The 15715-nt window shown below is 47.9% G+C and overlaps 1 protein-coding gene across 2 annotated transcripts in view; it reads right to left on the bottom strand.

Moving 5' to 3' along the window:
- Positions 1 to 11327, bottom strand: part of GNAO1 (G protein subunit alpha o1) — a 199594-nt gene extending 188267 nt beyond the window's left edge. Inside the window, exons 1-2 of one of the 2 annotated variants that reach the window (XM_063313157.1) lie at positions 11066 to 11327; positions 10297 to 10339 (exon numbers count right to left, since the gene is read on the bottom strand). In XM_063313157.1, the coding sequence (XP_063169227.1) occupies positions 10297 to 10339; positions 11066 to 11183 (161 nt within the window). In that variant the 5' untranslated portion in view covers positions 11184 to 11327. The remainder of the gene's footprint in view (positions 1 to 10296; positions 10340 to 11065) is intronic. The other variant, XM_063313156.1, reaches the window with a different exon arrangement.
- Positions 11328 to 15715: the final 4388 nt, after the last annotated feature.

The raw sequence follows: 15715 nt of genomic DNA, 5'->3' as shown, positions 1-15715 counted from the left end.
CTTCCTGTATATCAAGTGAATCCCAAGGGAAGCCACCTGCAGGAAATTCCACGCTTCCTTGTTTTTTTCCCCCCAGCCCTGGAGTTCCTGTCACCTCTATGAAAAAAATCCTACCCCTGAGAAATGGTTGTACAATTTTTTTCTTCTTCTGGAGAAGGTCAGAGAATTCATCCATCCCATTTCTTCAGTTCTAACATCACAGAACTGTTTGTGACGATGCAATGGATGAGGGGAAAGAGAGGAAACTGTACTGGGAAGACACTTGGAATCTAAATGTAAAACACATACACATACTGTATGTATCTATCTGTCAAGGAATTAAGTTTAGCAAGAAAATGACACCTCATGACACCTTTAAGGGCGTAGCTATCAAACATATGGAAAAATGGTCTCTGTCGGGCGGTGCCCTTAGATCCGGTTTTTATTGCTGTTAGAAAGGATTTCATCTCTTTTTATTATCTGCTCCTTGCTGGACTTCTATAGATAGAAATGAAGATTAATTGAAATAAATAAGTGTGTGTAGTGTTGCAGAGGCTAGAAGTTGCCTGTTTTTCCCACAGGAGTCACTGTGTTTGGGAGCGAGCTAGAATGTGTAAAGTTTTCCACTAGCCAATTAACGACCAGCTAACATATAAGGAATATAAGACACTAATACAGTGTTTCTCAACCTTGGTGACTTTAAGACGAGTGGACTTCAACTCCCAGAATTCCCCAGCCAGCATGGCTGGCTGGGGAATTCTGGGAGTTGAAGTCCACACGTCTTAAAGTCGCCAAGGTTGAGAAACACTGCATTAATATCTGCACAGCAATGAAGCAGTCTATCTGTGGAGATTGTGGGTTGTGAGTTTTTAAGAGGTTGGGCAGCCACTTCTCAAGGATGTTCAATTGATTTCCCCACACACTACAGAGGGTTGGACTAGTGATCCCTTCCAACTCTACAAGAGCCAACCTGGGTAACAAAAGTCCCATGGGTGTAATGGTTCCGGAAGAGAGCAGAGTCAGGATACAAACCAGACCTGAATCCAGGTAATCACTTCTAGGAGAATGAACAAAAGTCCCTACCAGCTAGCCACAAGACTACCCGAATTTTTTTTAAAAAATGCTACTTCCAGTGCAGTGTTTCTCAACCTTGGCAACTTTAAGACGTGTGGACTTCAACTCCCAGAGCTCCCCAGCCACACATCTTAGAATTGCCAAGTTTGAAAAACACTGTACTAGTGCTAAGGAGGCTCCAGCTGATCAGCTATAAGTCTCAGCCCTCAAGCCTCCTCCTTAAACCAGATGATTTGCCTAGGCTTAATTCAGACCTCTGGTCTACTCAGGAGTAACAGCCACATCTCAATAGCCCATTACCCCGGAATAAATTTTGCAGGGGCTTCTGAGTGTTTCAAGTCTCTGACTCTCAGTTCCCTGTTGCTATTGCATGCTTTTGCTCTATTGATAACAAATGCTTCTATGCTGCTTCTATGCTGCACCACCCACCCAGCTTCACAGAGGCATTCCTGCTTGAGTTGCTTGACCTTATCTCACGATAAGTTGAAATTGTTCAGGATTATCATCCTTGCTTTCAACTAACTGTCCCTAGGGAGGTGTTTTGAGGCAGCTCGAGATTTCATGGTTGCCATGACAACCATCGGCATATGGCTGGCCCATTGCACAGAGCGGGTCACACATTAGACCTGGTTTATACTCTGGAGCAGCTGGAATGTGGTCTGGTAGTGGGTGACATAACAACTATGCCCTTGCCATGGACAGATCACTTTCTGGCGGCTCTGGGGTTGTGTAATGGAATGTGGGAAAGACCTTGGGAGACTGCGCAAAGAGATGCTGCCAAGGGAATGGTCAGATAAGAGGGATCCCAGCCCACAGCTGGATAGTGGGCAGGGCAAGAGGCTCAGAAGGGACCCTCCCTAGTTTCTCGGGCTGTAAAGGAGACGGGGGGAGAATTGTACTTTCAGACTTTTAAGATTCTGTCAATGTAGCCTTACAATAAAGTAGAATTAGCTCACCTGGCTGTTATTCCTATCTGGTTTACCCCAGGAGGCGGGCATCGGTCCATCCAGCTGTGGGCTCTGCTGTCTCTTATCTGACTGTTCCCTTGGCAGCATCTCTTTGCCCAGTCTCCCAAGGTCTTTTCCAGATACCATTACAGGTTGACCAGTGCTACCCAAAGGAGATGAGGGCCTATGGGGTTCCCTGGTGCCACCACAAGTAGACTTTCCCACCACAAGTAGACTGAAGAGGGGAGCCTAGTCAAACTTTGGAATAAGGAGGCCACAAGGACTCCATATTTGCTTGCAGACCTGGAAGGTGCTTGGGGGAGCCCTGATTAGCATGCAGGGCTGCAGCAGTAAGAGTCTGATCTTCCCCTCTCTTCCTGTCTCTAGGCCCTATGACTCTCCAAGGGACCTCCTGGCTTCTCTAGCCTCTATTGGACCATATCAAGAAGCTTTATTACCCATATCTAGCTTCTTATGCAAAGAGATGGTTTCTTTTGTTTCTTTTTTTGAACAGAGAAGCTTAAGGAGTCTCTCCACTCCCCAAATTCATGCTCCTCAGCTCTACTGTTCTTGGAACACAAAAACCTTGGGGGCATAATGCAAGCAAGGAGACCAACCAGAGGAGTTCCAAATATGGAGATTCTGAATCACCAAGCCAATGAAGCCCAAGTTTCATGCCAAGCCTAAAAAACACTATCTCCTTTCATTTAGACTTAACAACTTGACAACCGTAAAGTATCTAGAGATACTATCTGGGCATTTCCACCAACTGAAATCAAGTTGTAACACACAATCAGCTTGGAATTTGCCTCCAGTCTTTCCTATCCCCTTTCCTATCCTCGGTCTTCCACTTCAGTTAAAGGAAAACTCTTCCTGGCTCACTGGGCAGGCAGATTCCAAGTTTAGGCTGCCTTGAAGGGAGGGAAAATGCTCAGACAAACGCCAGCATCTCCAACATAGCAGTTCCAAATGATTGGCTGCTCTTGTGTGCCAGACCCAGATCCTTCGTACACAACCAAGTGATCCTGCAAGGCTTTCATCCAGTGCCATATGGCAAAACTTGGTTTGAAAAGGCAGAACGTCACACCCAAAGGCATCAGCTTCAGCCTGGTTTTAATTCCATGCATCTAAGAGCCTATCAAAGCACGTGTTTGTCTACAGAGTGCAGCGAAATATGTCCGTCCTCCAACTGACTTCATATCAAGTTCACTGTGGGATCCATGTTCATTATTATTATCACTATTATTTGTACACTCTCCACCAGATAGTTCTCACCGGGTTTGGTACTTTTGCCTTGATTATTCCCAAGGATCTTGGATAGCTAAAGATATTGTCATAATATATGTGCTGCTCCAAGTAATGAAACTTTTTTGGAACTGGTGAGTTGGGATTCTGTCCATTCCGATCATGTCCAAGTGCTTTTCCTGATCTTTTGGTACGGCACCAAGCACACCGACCACTACTGGCACCACTGCAACTTCATTTTTCCACACGTGCTCAATCTCTATTTGAAGGTGGTATTATTGTTATTGTGTTGTCACTGAATTATTTTTAGGAGACTTGCTGAAAATGTATTTGATCTAGAAATAGACAGCTTCTTGCAAATATCTTAGTTTATCTAAAGTGAATATACTCTTGGGGCAATTTGGTTGTCTGAATACCATTCTTAGGTTACATCATTTTTTTAAAATTGTATTTTAGTGAGGGATATTCACACTGTGTGTGTGTGTGTGTGTGTTTTTACTTTTTGCCTCAGAATAATTTTTTAAGTATCATCTAATGAAGTTACAGAAGAATCCTATAGATGTTTATCCCTGCTGTTGATAGCTTATTTGTCTTAATGTTAGATATCCATGAAAACTGTATGATAATAGCATTTACCCCCTTAAAAATAAGATTATGCCAGCTTCCTTGAGGGCTGAGATAAGCAGAAAGATGGAAAATAAATTCAATACATTTTGGATTGGGGTGGGCCTCAATACTCCCAAGATCAGCCATCAACATTGGGCATGAAAATGGCCAAAGAGGGTCATTGTGATATATATATATATATATATAATAACTTTCTCAAAAAGAAGGGTGAAAATGGGAACCCTTGAGAGACAAATTGCTCCTGTTTCCTCTCCTAACTCACCTCCCCCCCAACCTCAAAACTGCACTACCAAGCCCTTTGTTTCCCCAGTTTGGGTAGCATCTTTTGAACCACTAGTCAGAGGTCCTCAATTCCTACCCTAAAGCCCTGAATACTGTAAAGGACAAAAATAAAAATCATCCCTGCCCATTCTGTAATTCTGTATCTTCAACAAAGGTTTAGAAAGCTAAGCTGTGACCCTTGACAGTTAAAAGGTCGTTTCTTTCTGTTCCTATACTAGGAAAGCAAATATTTTCAGGTTAAACCAAGTCTAATAACAAGTTTGATTTTCATAGCAACTAGCCTGCAAGGGAAAATGCAACCATTTGTGCCTTAGCCTGCTCCATAAAAGATCAAGCCTCTGTTTATTTTTCCATAGTGTGAGTAAACTAAGGCATCATTTCAGGCCTAAAGGGGTTGCTGCTTATCTTAGCTTACTCAGGCTAGATATGAGGTCCCATAATAGCCTTAATCTGGGAAGATGGAGGTTGGAGGAGAGCACCATTCTACTGTAGAGGCAAGGGAAGATAATCTTGGAAAAAGGAAGTCAGAAAAATAATGACTCCCTTGAGAACATGTCAAGAAATGCTTTACCTGAAGAAAAGGGAAGGATTCTTAGGAGTATTTGCTGTGCCTTTTTTATAGCTCATAAGTCGGTTCTGACAATACATCAGACTAAGTTAAAATGGGGTTAGGTGACCTGTAGTTCAGGGTGTTGTGGGAACCCAACCATTCTCTTAGCTGCTTGGATGATGAACCTGGTCATCAGGTCAACGTGATTTATTTGTTTGGGTATAACATATAATGTGAATTCAATAACTTTCTGTAGTGGAACAAGATGTTCGAATCCAGGCATGGGTAGTTGGTTTTGTGATCCTCTGTCACAGCACCCTGATCTGTTTTGATAAAGGGCTCTCTCTTTGGCATGCATATCTACCCATGGGGCCATTTATAACATCAGAAACTCAAGGATTGTGTTCTCATAACTAGGTCAGTGAAAGACCTAGCACACACCTTGCTACCATATACTATTTGGTTATTTTTAGAGGTAAAGGTAAAGGTTTCCCTTGACGTAAAGTCCAGTCGAGTCCGACTCTAGGGGGCGGTGCTCATCTCCGTTTCTAAGCCTTGGAGCCGGCGTTGTCCATAGGACACTTCCGGGTCATGTGGCCAGCATGACTCACGGAACGCCGTTACCTTCCCGCCAAAGCGGTACCAATTAATCTACTCACATTTGCATGTTTTCAAACTGCTTGGTGTGCAGGAGCTGGGATTAACAACGGGAGCTCACCCCGCCGCGCGGTTTCGAACCGCCGACCTTCCGATCGACAGCTCAGCGGTTTAACCCGCAGCGCCACCGCGTCCCTGCCTGGTTATTTTTAACTTTGGTTATTTATTACTATTGTTGTTGTTAGTGGCTTGACATATTGTATGAAGCCAGGCTGTTTGATTAATGGCTTGGTATAATCAGGGATGTTGTGTTGTGTGAGCAAAGCTAAGGAGTTGGGCCAGAGAACTGGAGGTCTCCAGTGGAACCATCATAAGGTCTATGGCCTGGACATCAGAAGCAAGTAAAGGATATATGAGGAGGAACTTAAAACCCAAGAGGGCACTAAATCATCTACTGAATACTGGGGAGGAGCAAGTGACCCCAGCATTCAGCAGTTAGCCTTTGAAATCACAAGGTCCCAATTTGAGGTCTCAGGGCACAGGATTGAGAACTTCCTCTCTGTCCCTTCATCTCTGTATAAATCAGGGAAGGATAAATGGTTGGAGTCAGTATAAGAAATTTCACATGGGTTTGAAAGTATGAGATTAGGGCTATCAGATCCAGGCTGCAAAAAGATGACATACTATATATGTATAGTATATACAAAAATGATATTATATATTTCCATCCTGGGTGAAGTAAGTGATCACCCTTTCCAGGTACCTGGGGGCTGTGGGGGCTGGGACGGGGAAAACAGGCTTCAGCTGAACCCGGGGAAGACGGAGTGGCTGTGGATTAATGGCACCTCAGGATCTGGGAAATTGTCATCTTTAGTTCTGGATGGGGTTGCACTGCCCCAGACAGACCCGGTGCATATCTTGGAGGTCCTCTTGGACTCTCAACTCCTGCTCGAAGAGCAGGTGGCAATCATGGCCTGGAGGGCCTTTGCTCAACTTGGTGTTGTGCACCAGTTACGCCCTTTCCTGGACTGAGAGGCCCTTCGAACGGTCACTCACGCCCTGGTCATCTCCCATATAGACTACTGTAACACTTTGTACATGGGGCTACCCTTGAAGAATATCCGGAAGCTTCAACGGGTCCAGAATGCAGCCGCGCGGGCAATCTTGGGTGTTCCAAGGTTTGCACACGTAACACCTTCGCTGCATGAGCTGCATTGGTTGCGGTGTGCTTCTGGGTCCAATTCAAGGTGTTGGTTATCACCTTTAAAGCCCTACATGGCATGGGACCAGGTTATCCAAGGGACCATCTCATCCCCGTTACATTGGCCCGTCCCACCTGGTCACACAGAGGGAGCATGTTACGGACCCCATCGGTAAAAGAATTCCATCTGGTGGGGTCTCGGAAGCGTGCCTTCTCTGCGGTAGCTCCTGCCCTTTGGAACATTTTTCTCCTGGAGGTGAGACAGGCCCCCTCGCTCCTGGACTTCCATAAAAAATTAAAAACCTGGTTGTGCCAGCAGGCCTGGAACAGGAAGGGGACTAGCCACTCCTGGGGATGGTAGTACCATAGAATGATTTTTAAAAGGCCCATTCTACTCACAGACTACTAGGGAACTCTCAGCCATCTGGATCTTATCTCATTTTTACTTTTAGGTATTTATTGTATTTATAATGGTTTGAATTTTAACTCTGTTTTTACTGTAAACCTCCCAGAGTCCCTCCTTGAGGGGGAGATGGGTGGTGATAAAAATTTGATAAATAAATAATAAATAAATATAGACCTCCTGAAGTTGTACAAAAATAAAGGTGGGATATAAATTGAATAACTAACTAAATGAAAGCATAACTTTTTCCTGCCATCTCGTGTTCCTCTGGCTATTTGCAGCCCAGATCTGGTAATGCTACTTAAGATGGAGAGAGATGTGTTCGAATAGAAGAGAATATCTGTAGCTCAGGTGGAGTCCTTGGTGGTCTCTGGGCCTGGTGGTTGGCTTGCAGATGTTTTGTGACCCACTAGGTAACCTCAACAGTGTGAGTGAGTGTGGGGTTTGCTGCCTGTTGGTTTAGAGTGACTTGCACTGATGAGGTTCCTTAGCTGGGTCATGAAATGTCTGCAAGCAAACCACCAAGTTCAGAGAGCACCAAGGACCCCTCGGAGATACGTCTTCCATGCCTGGAGTTCCAAATACAGTGGGCATCAGCGCAGCCACTGGGGATTTTTTTTTAAATTCCCCCAAGCCCCCCCCCCCCCGTTTAGAGGGCCTTACTCTGGAGTAGTCACCCCTAAAGGAGAAGATCAAATTCAGACTGCACTGAAACTTAACCAAATTTAGAGACATAAAGTCCTCCACTGATATCTCACACTGATCAAGCAGGAATTAAAGTGACCCAATGTACAGAGGTTGTACTCTGTTGTGAAGACCGAGGTCATTCAGCCCCATGTGAACATTTCATCATGTAACAAGCCTTCCCCAGTTTTGGGCTGTCCAAAGGCACCTGTGGTCTGTATCCGAGGCCCAAAGCCTTTGGAGAGCGTCAAGTTAAGGACATGACACTTTGGCGGAAGTAATCCGGTGCAGGCTTAAATTAAGTTCTATAGGTTTTACTCTCAGGTAAGTGTATGTAAACCACCCACCCACCAAAGCTTTTCCAGAAAGCAAAGACCTTGAGGAAACCAAATAAGAAATTATGAAATGATTTTTAAGGGTGCTTGTATGATACGAACTTTCAAACTGCTTGAGCATTTTATCTGAACCATCCCCTTTTTGGATAGGGTTTTTCAGAGTGATTGGAAAGTGACACGGGCTGGATTCTGACACGATGCTAAACCAAGCTAAAATTAGGAAAGTGTTCAGCGTGTTGTGGGAACTCAGTCATTGTTTTAGCATGCCTTAGCACAGCCCATCACACCAAGCCAGTTTATGGTTGGGCGTCGCCTTTGGAAGAACGGGGCATTCGCGTCTTGTTTATCTTGAGTTTTAAATCTGGTTCTCGTTTGTCCGATCAAAGCCGAACTGTCTCCGGCTCTTGCCGAAGCAACTGGCTTCGCAACCGAATGCCTCCGAAGGCAGGCGAGTCCCACGCCCGATCATAGCCGAGCAAAGCCGAAGCTTGCCGAGCTCCCTAGTGCCCGTCGCGTCTTCCAGCCTCTGCCGGGCGCTGTCCACCGCCTGCGCCGCCTGAAACCTGCGCTTATTTAACCCCCCCGACACGCTACAGGAAAACCACCTGGGACACGGACATGCACGGGCAGGGCTGGCCAAGAGCAGGCCCCCAGGGTCTGTGTGTGTGTGTGTGTGTGTGTGTGTGCGCGCGCGCGCGCGCATTTGTGTATGCACAGGTGCGGGTGCACACCGAGGCGTGCAAATATCCCCCGGGTGCCTCTCTGTCTTAGCAACCTGCAAGGCATCCAAAGGCTGCTGAGAAGGCCATTTTGCAAAGGGGCAACGGCGAGCCCTCTCTGGCCTTTTGCACCGGGAAAGGCAGGCCGTCCTTCTTCCGAGCTGACCGCAAGGCAAGCAAGCTCGCGCCGCTTCTCCCTTCATCATCTCGACGTCTCGCCTCCTAGCCACCCGGCCACTCGCTTCCCCTAGCCGGGGCATCCAGTCAAGGGGCACCCGGAAGGGGCGCTCCCACCCAGAAGGGAGCCCGTGTACGCGTGAATGCACACAAGCACCCCTGTGCTACGCCCGATGCCTAATGCATTTGCCTCCAGCGCCCCGCCGCACAAGCCTCTTGGGAGTTCAAATCAGCGTCACTGATTGCTCGCGGGGAGGCGGAGGGAGAGGTCCAATGCAGGAAACCCTCCTTCTTACGATCTGCACGTGTTAGGGATCCGCCACATTCACACGCTCCGGATGCTGGGTGTCAACGGGGAGGACGCAAAGAAGGGGGAGGGGGGCTGCTCGCCTCGATGTGCACGATGTCGATCTCCTGCCTTCCTGCCCCGGCTTAATCTGGAGTGGCGGCCAAATTCTGCCCTGATTAATTAAAGTACAGGGAACGGCTCCAAGCTAGAAAGCTGAAAAAAGGAGGGGAGAGGGAGAGGCTGATGGACACTAGTTTCAGATCCGTATTATTAGATGCCTTTCCACCAATCCTGATGCCTTGGTTCAGGCCGAAACCCAGCCCTAACCAGTCCGAGACGAAACACTGGCAACGCAGGCAAAGGAGCGCCCCGTCTGGGAAGCAGGTTGGGCGGGGGGGGGGGGGTACACTCAGTGCCAGTCTTTAGCGCACAAATGCCTAGGCAAGGCCATATTCCTCTTTCCCCCCGACCCCACCCGTCTCCGGCCACCGTTCTTCGGAGGAGGAAGAGAAGAAATCAGATTTCAGCACCACAGCGGTGAACAGCACCACACACCTGAAGGAGTGGTGCGGGGCGAGCCCTCAGCAAGGCGCAGAGACTTGGGGCCCTGGGAGGCGGGGAGGGGGGTCCACCGCTCTTCTGCCCACCTGTGCCTCAAGCTTTTGCAACAGCTGCTCCAGATGCTGGGCCTGGTCAAGCCGGCCTCTTCAAGGCAGCCTGAGAACCCAATCTCCTCCCCTTTCCCACTTCAAACATGGCGGAGACTCATTCATGGAGGCAAAGATCAGGAGTCTGGTAGCATCTTTTCTGATTAACTGATTTTATTAACAACTTATGAAAAGGCTTAAACTCACGAGAGTTGATGCCTTGGAATAAAACTGGTTAGTCGAAAAAAATACTACTAGACTCCTGATTTTTTTTTTTTTTTGGCCACCGTAGAGGAACGGCTGTGCTCTTGCAAATTCACTGAACCAAGGAACTGATTTGCCTTTCCCTCCGCCCAGTTGACTCTCATCCCCAAAATCCAAGAAATCGACCAAGGCAACAAACAGGAAACAGCTGAGCTCCCCCCCCCCCCCGCATTAAGAACGAGAGAGAGAGAGAGAGAGAGAATTAGTTACAATGCAAATATTCCAGCTCTCCCACTGCACTACTGTATGTAAGATGGTTGGGATGAACCGACTTACTTCATTTGCTTCACAATTGTGCTTTTTCCGGATTCCCCAGCCCCTGTTGGGACAAAATAGAGGGGAAAAAAGGAGGGGGAAAAAATTAAAACCTTCATAAAAGCAAAGTCTGCTCTGCGCAAGAATATAAGAAGATAAAGCAGATAACATGAGAAAGAGGAGTGGTAGCGCTAATGGCTCTGCGTGGCGGGGGTGGGGAGAGGAGAGCAAAAGGCGACGTTTGTGCAATTGAGTTTTCGGTGCAAAAAAAGGCAAGGGATGAAGGAGCTCCATTAAAAATAACCAGCTGGGGAGGGGAAGGAGGACCCTACCTGTTGGGGGGCAGGCGGGGGATTGGGGAGGGGCTGAGGGGGGTTACATATAGTCAGTCCCTCTAAAGGTGCGGCAGAAGATGGAGAGTGAAAACACACACACACACACCTAGTTGGTAGAAGGCACTGATTTACTCGCGGGGGTGGGTGGGAATAAAAGGTTCTGGGGAAATGGCTTTAGACAGGCAGCAAAGCCGCACGGGGAGAGGGTTCCTCGCCGCCGCAAAGCAGGGACCAAGCGGGGCTGCAGCGGAAACCGTGCCAGCGGGCAGCGCAGGTCGGGGGGCGCCGAGCCACACCTGAGAACAGACAGGCGGGGGTGGGGCGGGAGGAGAGGACGTGAGTGTGCAAATCTATCCGGGTGTGTGTGTGTAGGGTGGAGAGGGAACAAGGGTCGGGGGCGACAGAGTGAAGGAGGGTCGGGGGCGACAGAGAAGGAAGCGCGGCCCTCGGCTTACCTAGCAGGAGCAACTTCACATCCTTGGCCGCGCTGATCCCGTCCTCCTTGAGGTTCTTCTCGATAGCTTTGCTCCTCTCCAGGGCGGCCCGTTCCTCGGCGCTCAGCGTACATCCCATGGTGGCCCCAAGTCGGGAATGGTTCCGGGCTGGCGGACCCTTCTCCTTCGCTTCTTCCCCCCCACCCTTTCTCGGACGACCCAAAGGGGGGGAAAGCCGGCAGAGAGGGCTCGGGCTGCTACCCCAAAGGCCAAGCGGGGTCCTCTCTCTGCCTGAGGATGCTGCTGCTGCCGCCGAGCCCTCTCCCTTCTTCCCAGCCCGGCTCTCGGTCGCCCCGGCGAATCAAGGCATCCAAAGGAACGAGCCGAGCTTGCGGGAACTGGTCGGGAGGGGGGCGCTGGGAGAAGGGAAGGGAGGTGGCTTGCCTGCCGGAGCAGTCGGAGAAGAAGGAGAAGAGGGTCTGCTGAGGAAGCGGCAGCGCTCGCGTCTTCCACCCCGGCTACAGGCGGAGCTGGCCCCGGCTGCTGCGCTCCGGCTCCAGTAGGGTTGGCAGGACCGGAGATACTGCTGGGGTTGTTTTTTGACGCCCCTTCCTCCCCTCCTTCGTCGGCCAGAATTTCTTGCTTTCGGATTTCCTTTCCCTTTCTTTCTTTCTTTCTTTCTTTCTTTCTTTCTTTCTTTCTTTCTTTCTTTCTTTTCTTTTTTGCCCGGCCGGTGGGCTGTTGTCGGATTGGGCTTTTCTCCCCTTCCTTTCCCCTCCCCCTAATCTGGGGGTCTCTAATGGGCGGCGGCGGCGGCGGCGGCGATGGCTGCGAGCGATCGCATCGTTCAGCCGATCCTAATGGAGAGAAACGCAGAAAGGGTGGGGGTGAGAGCGCCAGCGCGCGCGCCCGCGAGCCAGCCGGAGGAGGAGGAGGAGGAGGAGGAGGAGGGCGAGAGCGCCAGGGCTCTGCGCTGCTGACTTCAAGGGGCGAGGCGAGGCCGGCTGGTTTGGTGACGTCTGTGGCTCCCCGCCCGCGCGTGCGCACGGGCCAGACAGTTCGGCCCCTGGGGTGGGGTGGGGCGGGGGGGTGTGAGAAGACAGATAGCAGGGCGTCTGTCCTGCCAACCTCCAACAGCGGGGTGGGCCGAGCGATCCCCAACAGTTTCTGCTACTGAGGCTTAGCCACCACCACCACCACCGCACCACCACCCGGTTTTCACTGGGTAGGGAAGGCTGTGTGTGTGTGTGTGTGTGTAAAGAAGAGAATGCTCAGAATGCGCCAGTTGCCACCAAGGGGACTCGCCTGCCCCCTTCCGCTTTGATTTACTTCTTCTTCCCTCCCTTTTTAATTAAGATGCAGTTTTTTAATTTCATGTCAAAGTAGGTGCGGTTTTCTCTATTTATTTTTTAAAATAGGCACTTTTAAAAAAAATAGATTCCCCCCACCCCCAGGCGCGGGTTGTGAGCTGGTTCGTTCGATGGGTTTTTAACATCGCCTTCATTTTATTTTTCCCAAGAAGGAAGCAAAAATAAGTTGGGGAATCAAAACAGCAGAAAGTTTGGGGTCTGCCCCAGAAAAAGAACACCCCACTTGGGAGCAAAGATCTCTCTATTCCAGTGGACTCCCTTTGGGGATTCCTCAGGGCATCAAGACCACACGAACTGGACACAAAGTCTTGGTCCACATGACCTTTGAAGCTTTGGTGTAAGCATTGCAGTCATGGCTGGAAACCGGGATTGATGGCTTTCTAGTGTGTCAGTTTAGCCAATCCTGGTTTATTCAATAAACCATATTTAAGCCATGGCTTGGTGTAATGAATGAATCTAATGACAGTTTGTTCTCTGCTCCTGGTATTCAGATGGCTTTGCTCAGATAAAGAAGGATCTGCAAAGCCATCATGGATAGTTGCGTTGTGATAAATTAATCCTTCTCCATTCCCCCGCCCCCCCCCCCGGACCAAAAGGCATGATGCAAATTGCTGTCATTGTCAGAAAGGGTCCAGCTAGGCAGCAATCCAGAACTGATCCAGAAAGCCTAATATTTGGATGTGTGATGATGGGGACATCTCAGTTTGAAGATTAGATAGTGGAATTGAAAGTCATCCGTGGAAAAAAGTGAGGGCAATTCATCCCCCCACAATGCCAAGAAAACTGCATGGATGTGTCCATATAACTCACCAGTAGCTGAACAGCTGAATTCCATGTTGTCTTCTATAAAATCAGGAAGTCAGTGAAGCCTCAGTTTGAGCTGTCATTGTTGGAAAGAGCCACATTAATCTATGGGAACCAATGAAACTAATAAAAGCTTCTGCCTTTTAATAAAACTGGTTCGTCTGAAAAGGTGCTACCAAGCTCCTTCTGATTTCTGAGACCAGGTAAAATCTCGGCTGTGGTCAAGCCTCCATCTATACTAAGTAGCCTTTGTAGGAAGCCAGCATGGAGGGTCCTTCTCCCATCACAGCAGAGAGGCCGTTGACAAGCCAATCATGAAAGATGTTTCAAATCACCGCTAATTATTGGGCCAGGCAGGCATTTTTGAAACAGGAAGAATCACGCACTGTGGGGAGGGTGGGGTGTATTTTTTTTACCAGAAAAGTGACTGTGGAGATTATTCAGGGTATCCAAAAGATGCATATAGCTCTGCAAGCCATGGTTTTAACAGTGTTTGTTAAATCAGACACTTGGCTGGGCTCCTATCTTCCTGGCACTTTTACAGACCATAGTGGCTGGTTTTGCACTTTGCGCTAAGGCCAGAAGCAAAGAGATTACATTATGGCTTAGTGCAAGGTGTGAACCAAATGAGTGTTTTTGAATTCTCCACTGAAACTATTCCCAGCGAGACATTGTGAGTGCACAGATCAGCATCCCTAATTGCGTCCAGCAGAATGCCGAATGCAGGTATATTTTCACATTTATTTTTATTCATCATCAAATGCCTGCCTGCCTTTCTGTTTATATAAGCAAGGCACTTAAAACAATCGTATAATTTTTTAAACTAAAAAAAATAATTTTTAAAATTTGTTGTTTATTTGTTCAGTCGCTTCCGACTCTTCGTGACTTCATGGACCAGCCCACGCCAGAGCTTCCTGTCGGTCGTCAACACCCCCAGCTCCCCCAGGGATGAGTCCGTCACCTCTAGAATATCATCCATCCATCCTGCCCTTGGTCGGCCCCTCTTCCTTTTGCCCTCCACTCTCCCTAGCATCAGCATCTTCTCCAGGGTGTCCTGTCTTCTCATTATGTGGCCAAAGTACTTCAGTTTTGCCTTTAATATCATTCCCTCAAGTGAGCAGTCTGGCTTTATTTCCTGGAGGATGGACTGGTTTGATCTTCTTGATCTCAGAATTTTCCTCCAACACCACAGTTCAAAAGCATCCATCTTCCTTCTCTCAGCCTTCCTTATGGTCCAGCTCTCACAGCCATATGTCACTATGGGGAACACCATTGCTTTAACTATGCGGACCTTTGTTGTCAGTGTGATGTCTCTGCTCTTAACTATTTTATCGAGATTTGTCATTGCTCTTCTCCCAAGGATTAAGCGTCTTCTGATTTCCTGACTGCAGTCAGCATCTGCAGTAATCTTCGCACCTAGGAATACAAAGACTTTCACTGCTTCTACATTTTCTCCCTCTATCTGCCAGTTATCAATCAAGCTGGTTGCCATAATCTTGGTTTTTTTGAGGTTTAGGTGCAAGCCAGCTTTTGCACTTTCTTCTTTCACCTTCATCATAAGGCTCCTCAGTTCCTCTTCGCTTTCAGCCATCAAAGTGGTATCATCTGCATATCTGAGATTGTTAATGTTTCCTCCAGCGATTTTAACTCCAGCCTTGGATTCCTCAAGCCCAGCATGTCGCATGATGTGTTCTGCGTACAAGTTGAATAGGTAGGGTGAGAGGATACAGCCCTGCCATACTCCTTTCCCAATCTTAAACCATTTTTAAAATTAAAAACAGAAAAATTAATAGTGCTAACACCCATGCCATACTTTCCCCCTGATTCCTTTCTAGAAAACCCTGCCTGTCATCTGTATTTTTGGTCACTTTTCAGAAGTTGCAAAGCTCTTTATAAATATAATAGAAAGAATCTGAACTGGTTTTTTTTTAATTTAAAAGCAGCTAGAGGAAGCGAAAAGCACCCTTTGAGTGAAGGAGTTAGGGTCCTTCAGTTTTAAAAGTCTGCAGTTACCACCTTTTAAGCTTTCATATGATCCTTCCCAGGTAGAGAATAACTGGATCAAGTGCAATAATAACCTATTGCCCTTGATCCACAGAGAAGGAAAAACAATTCACTCAGTTATTATTATTTCTAAAATAAAAATTAAACATTTGCCTTCTTTTTTTTTCCATTAAAAGCAAAGATGGGCAACGAGGAGCTGAGGGTTATATACAGGTCCGCTTTTTGTGACTCTCAGAGACTTCACTGGCCTTAATTTCTGCAAACCAAAAAGTTTCTACTAGTCATTCAATGAGAGCCAATGTGGGGTGGTGGTGGAATGGTGGACTAGAAGTGGGAAGATCCAAGTTCTCATCCTCCTTCAGCCAGAGAAGCTCCATGGGGTCTTTGAATCAGTTTCTCTCTCTGTTGTGGGGAAAAATGGGAGATGGGAGTGCTATTAACAATCCTTTGAGGTAGGCCAGGCCAGGAAATAGATTCCACAAGGACTACTGGA

This window comes from Candoia aspera, chromosome 11, assembly GCF_035149785.1.
Source record: "Candoia aspera isolate rCanAsp1 chromosome 11, rCanAsp1.hap2, whole genome shotgun sequence".
NCBI classification, from domain to species: domain Eukaryota; kingdom Metazoa; phylum Chordata; class Lepidosauria; order Squamata; family Boidae; genus Candoia; species Candoia aspera.
The sequence above is the reverse complement of the archived record's forward strand: the minus strand, read 5'-3'. Positions and strand labels throughout refer to the sequence as shown.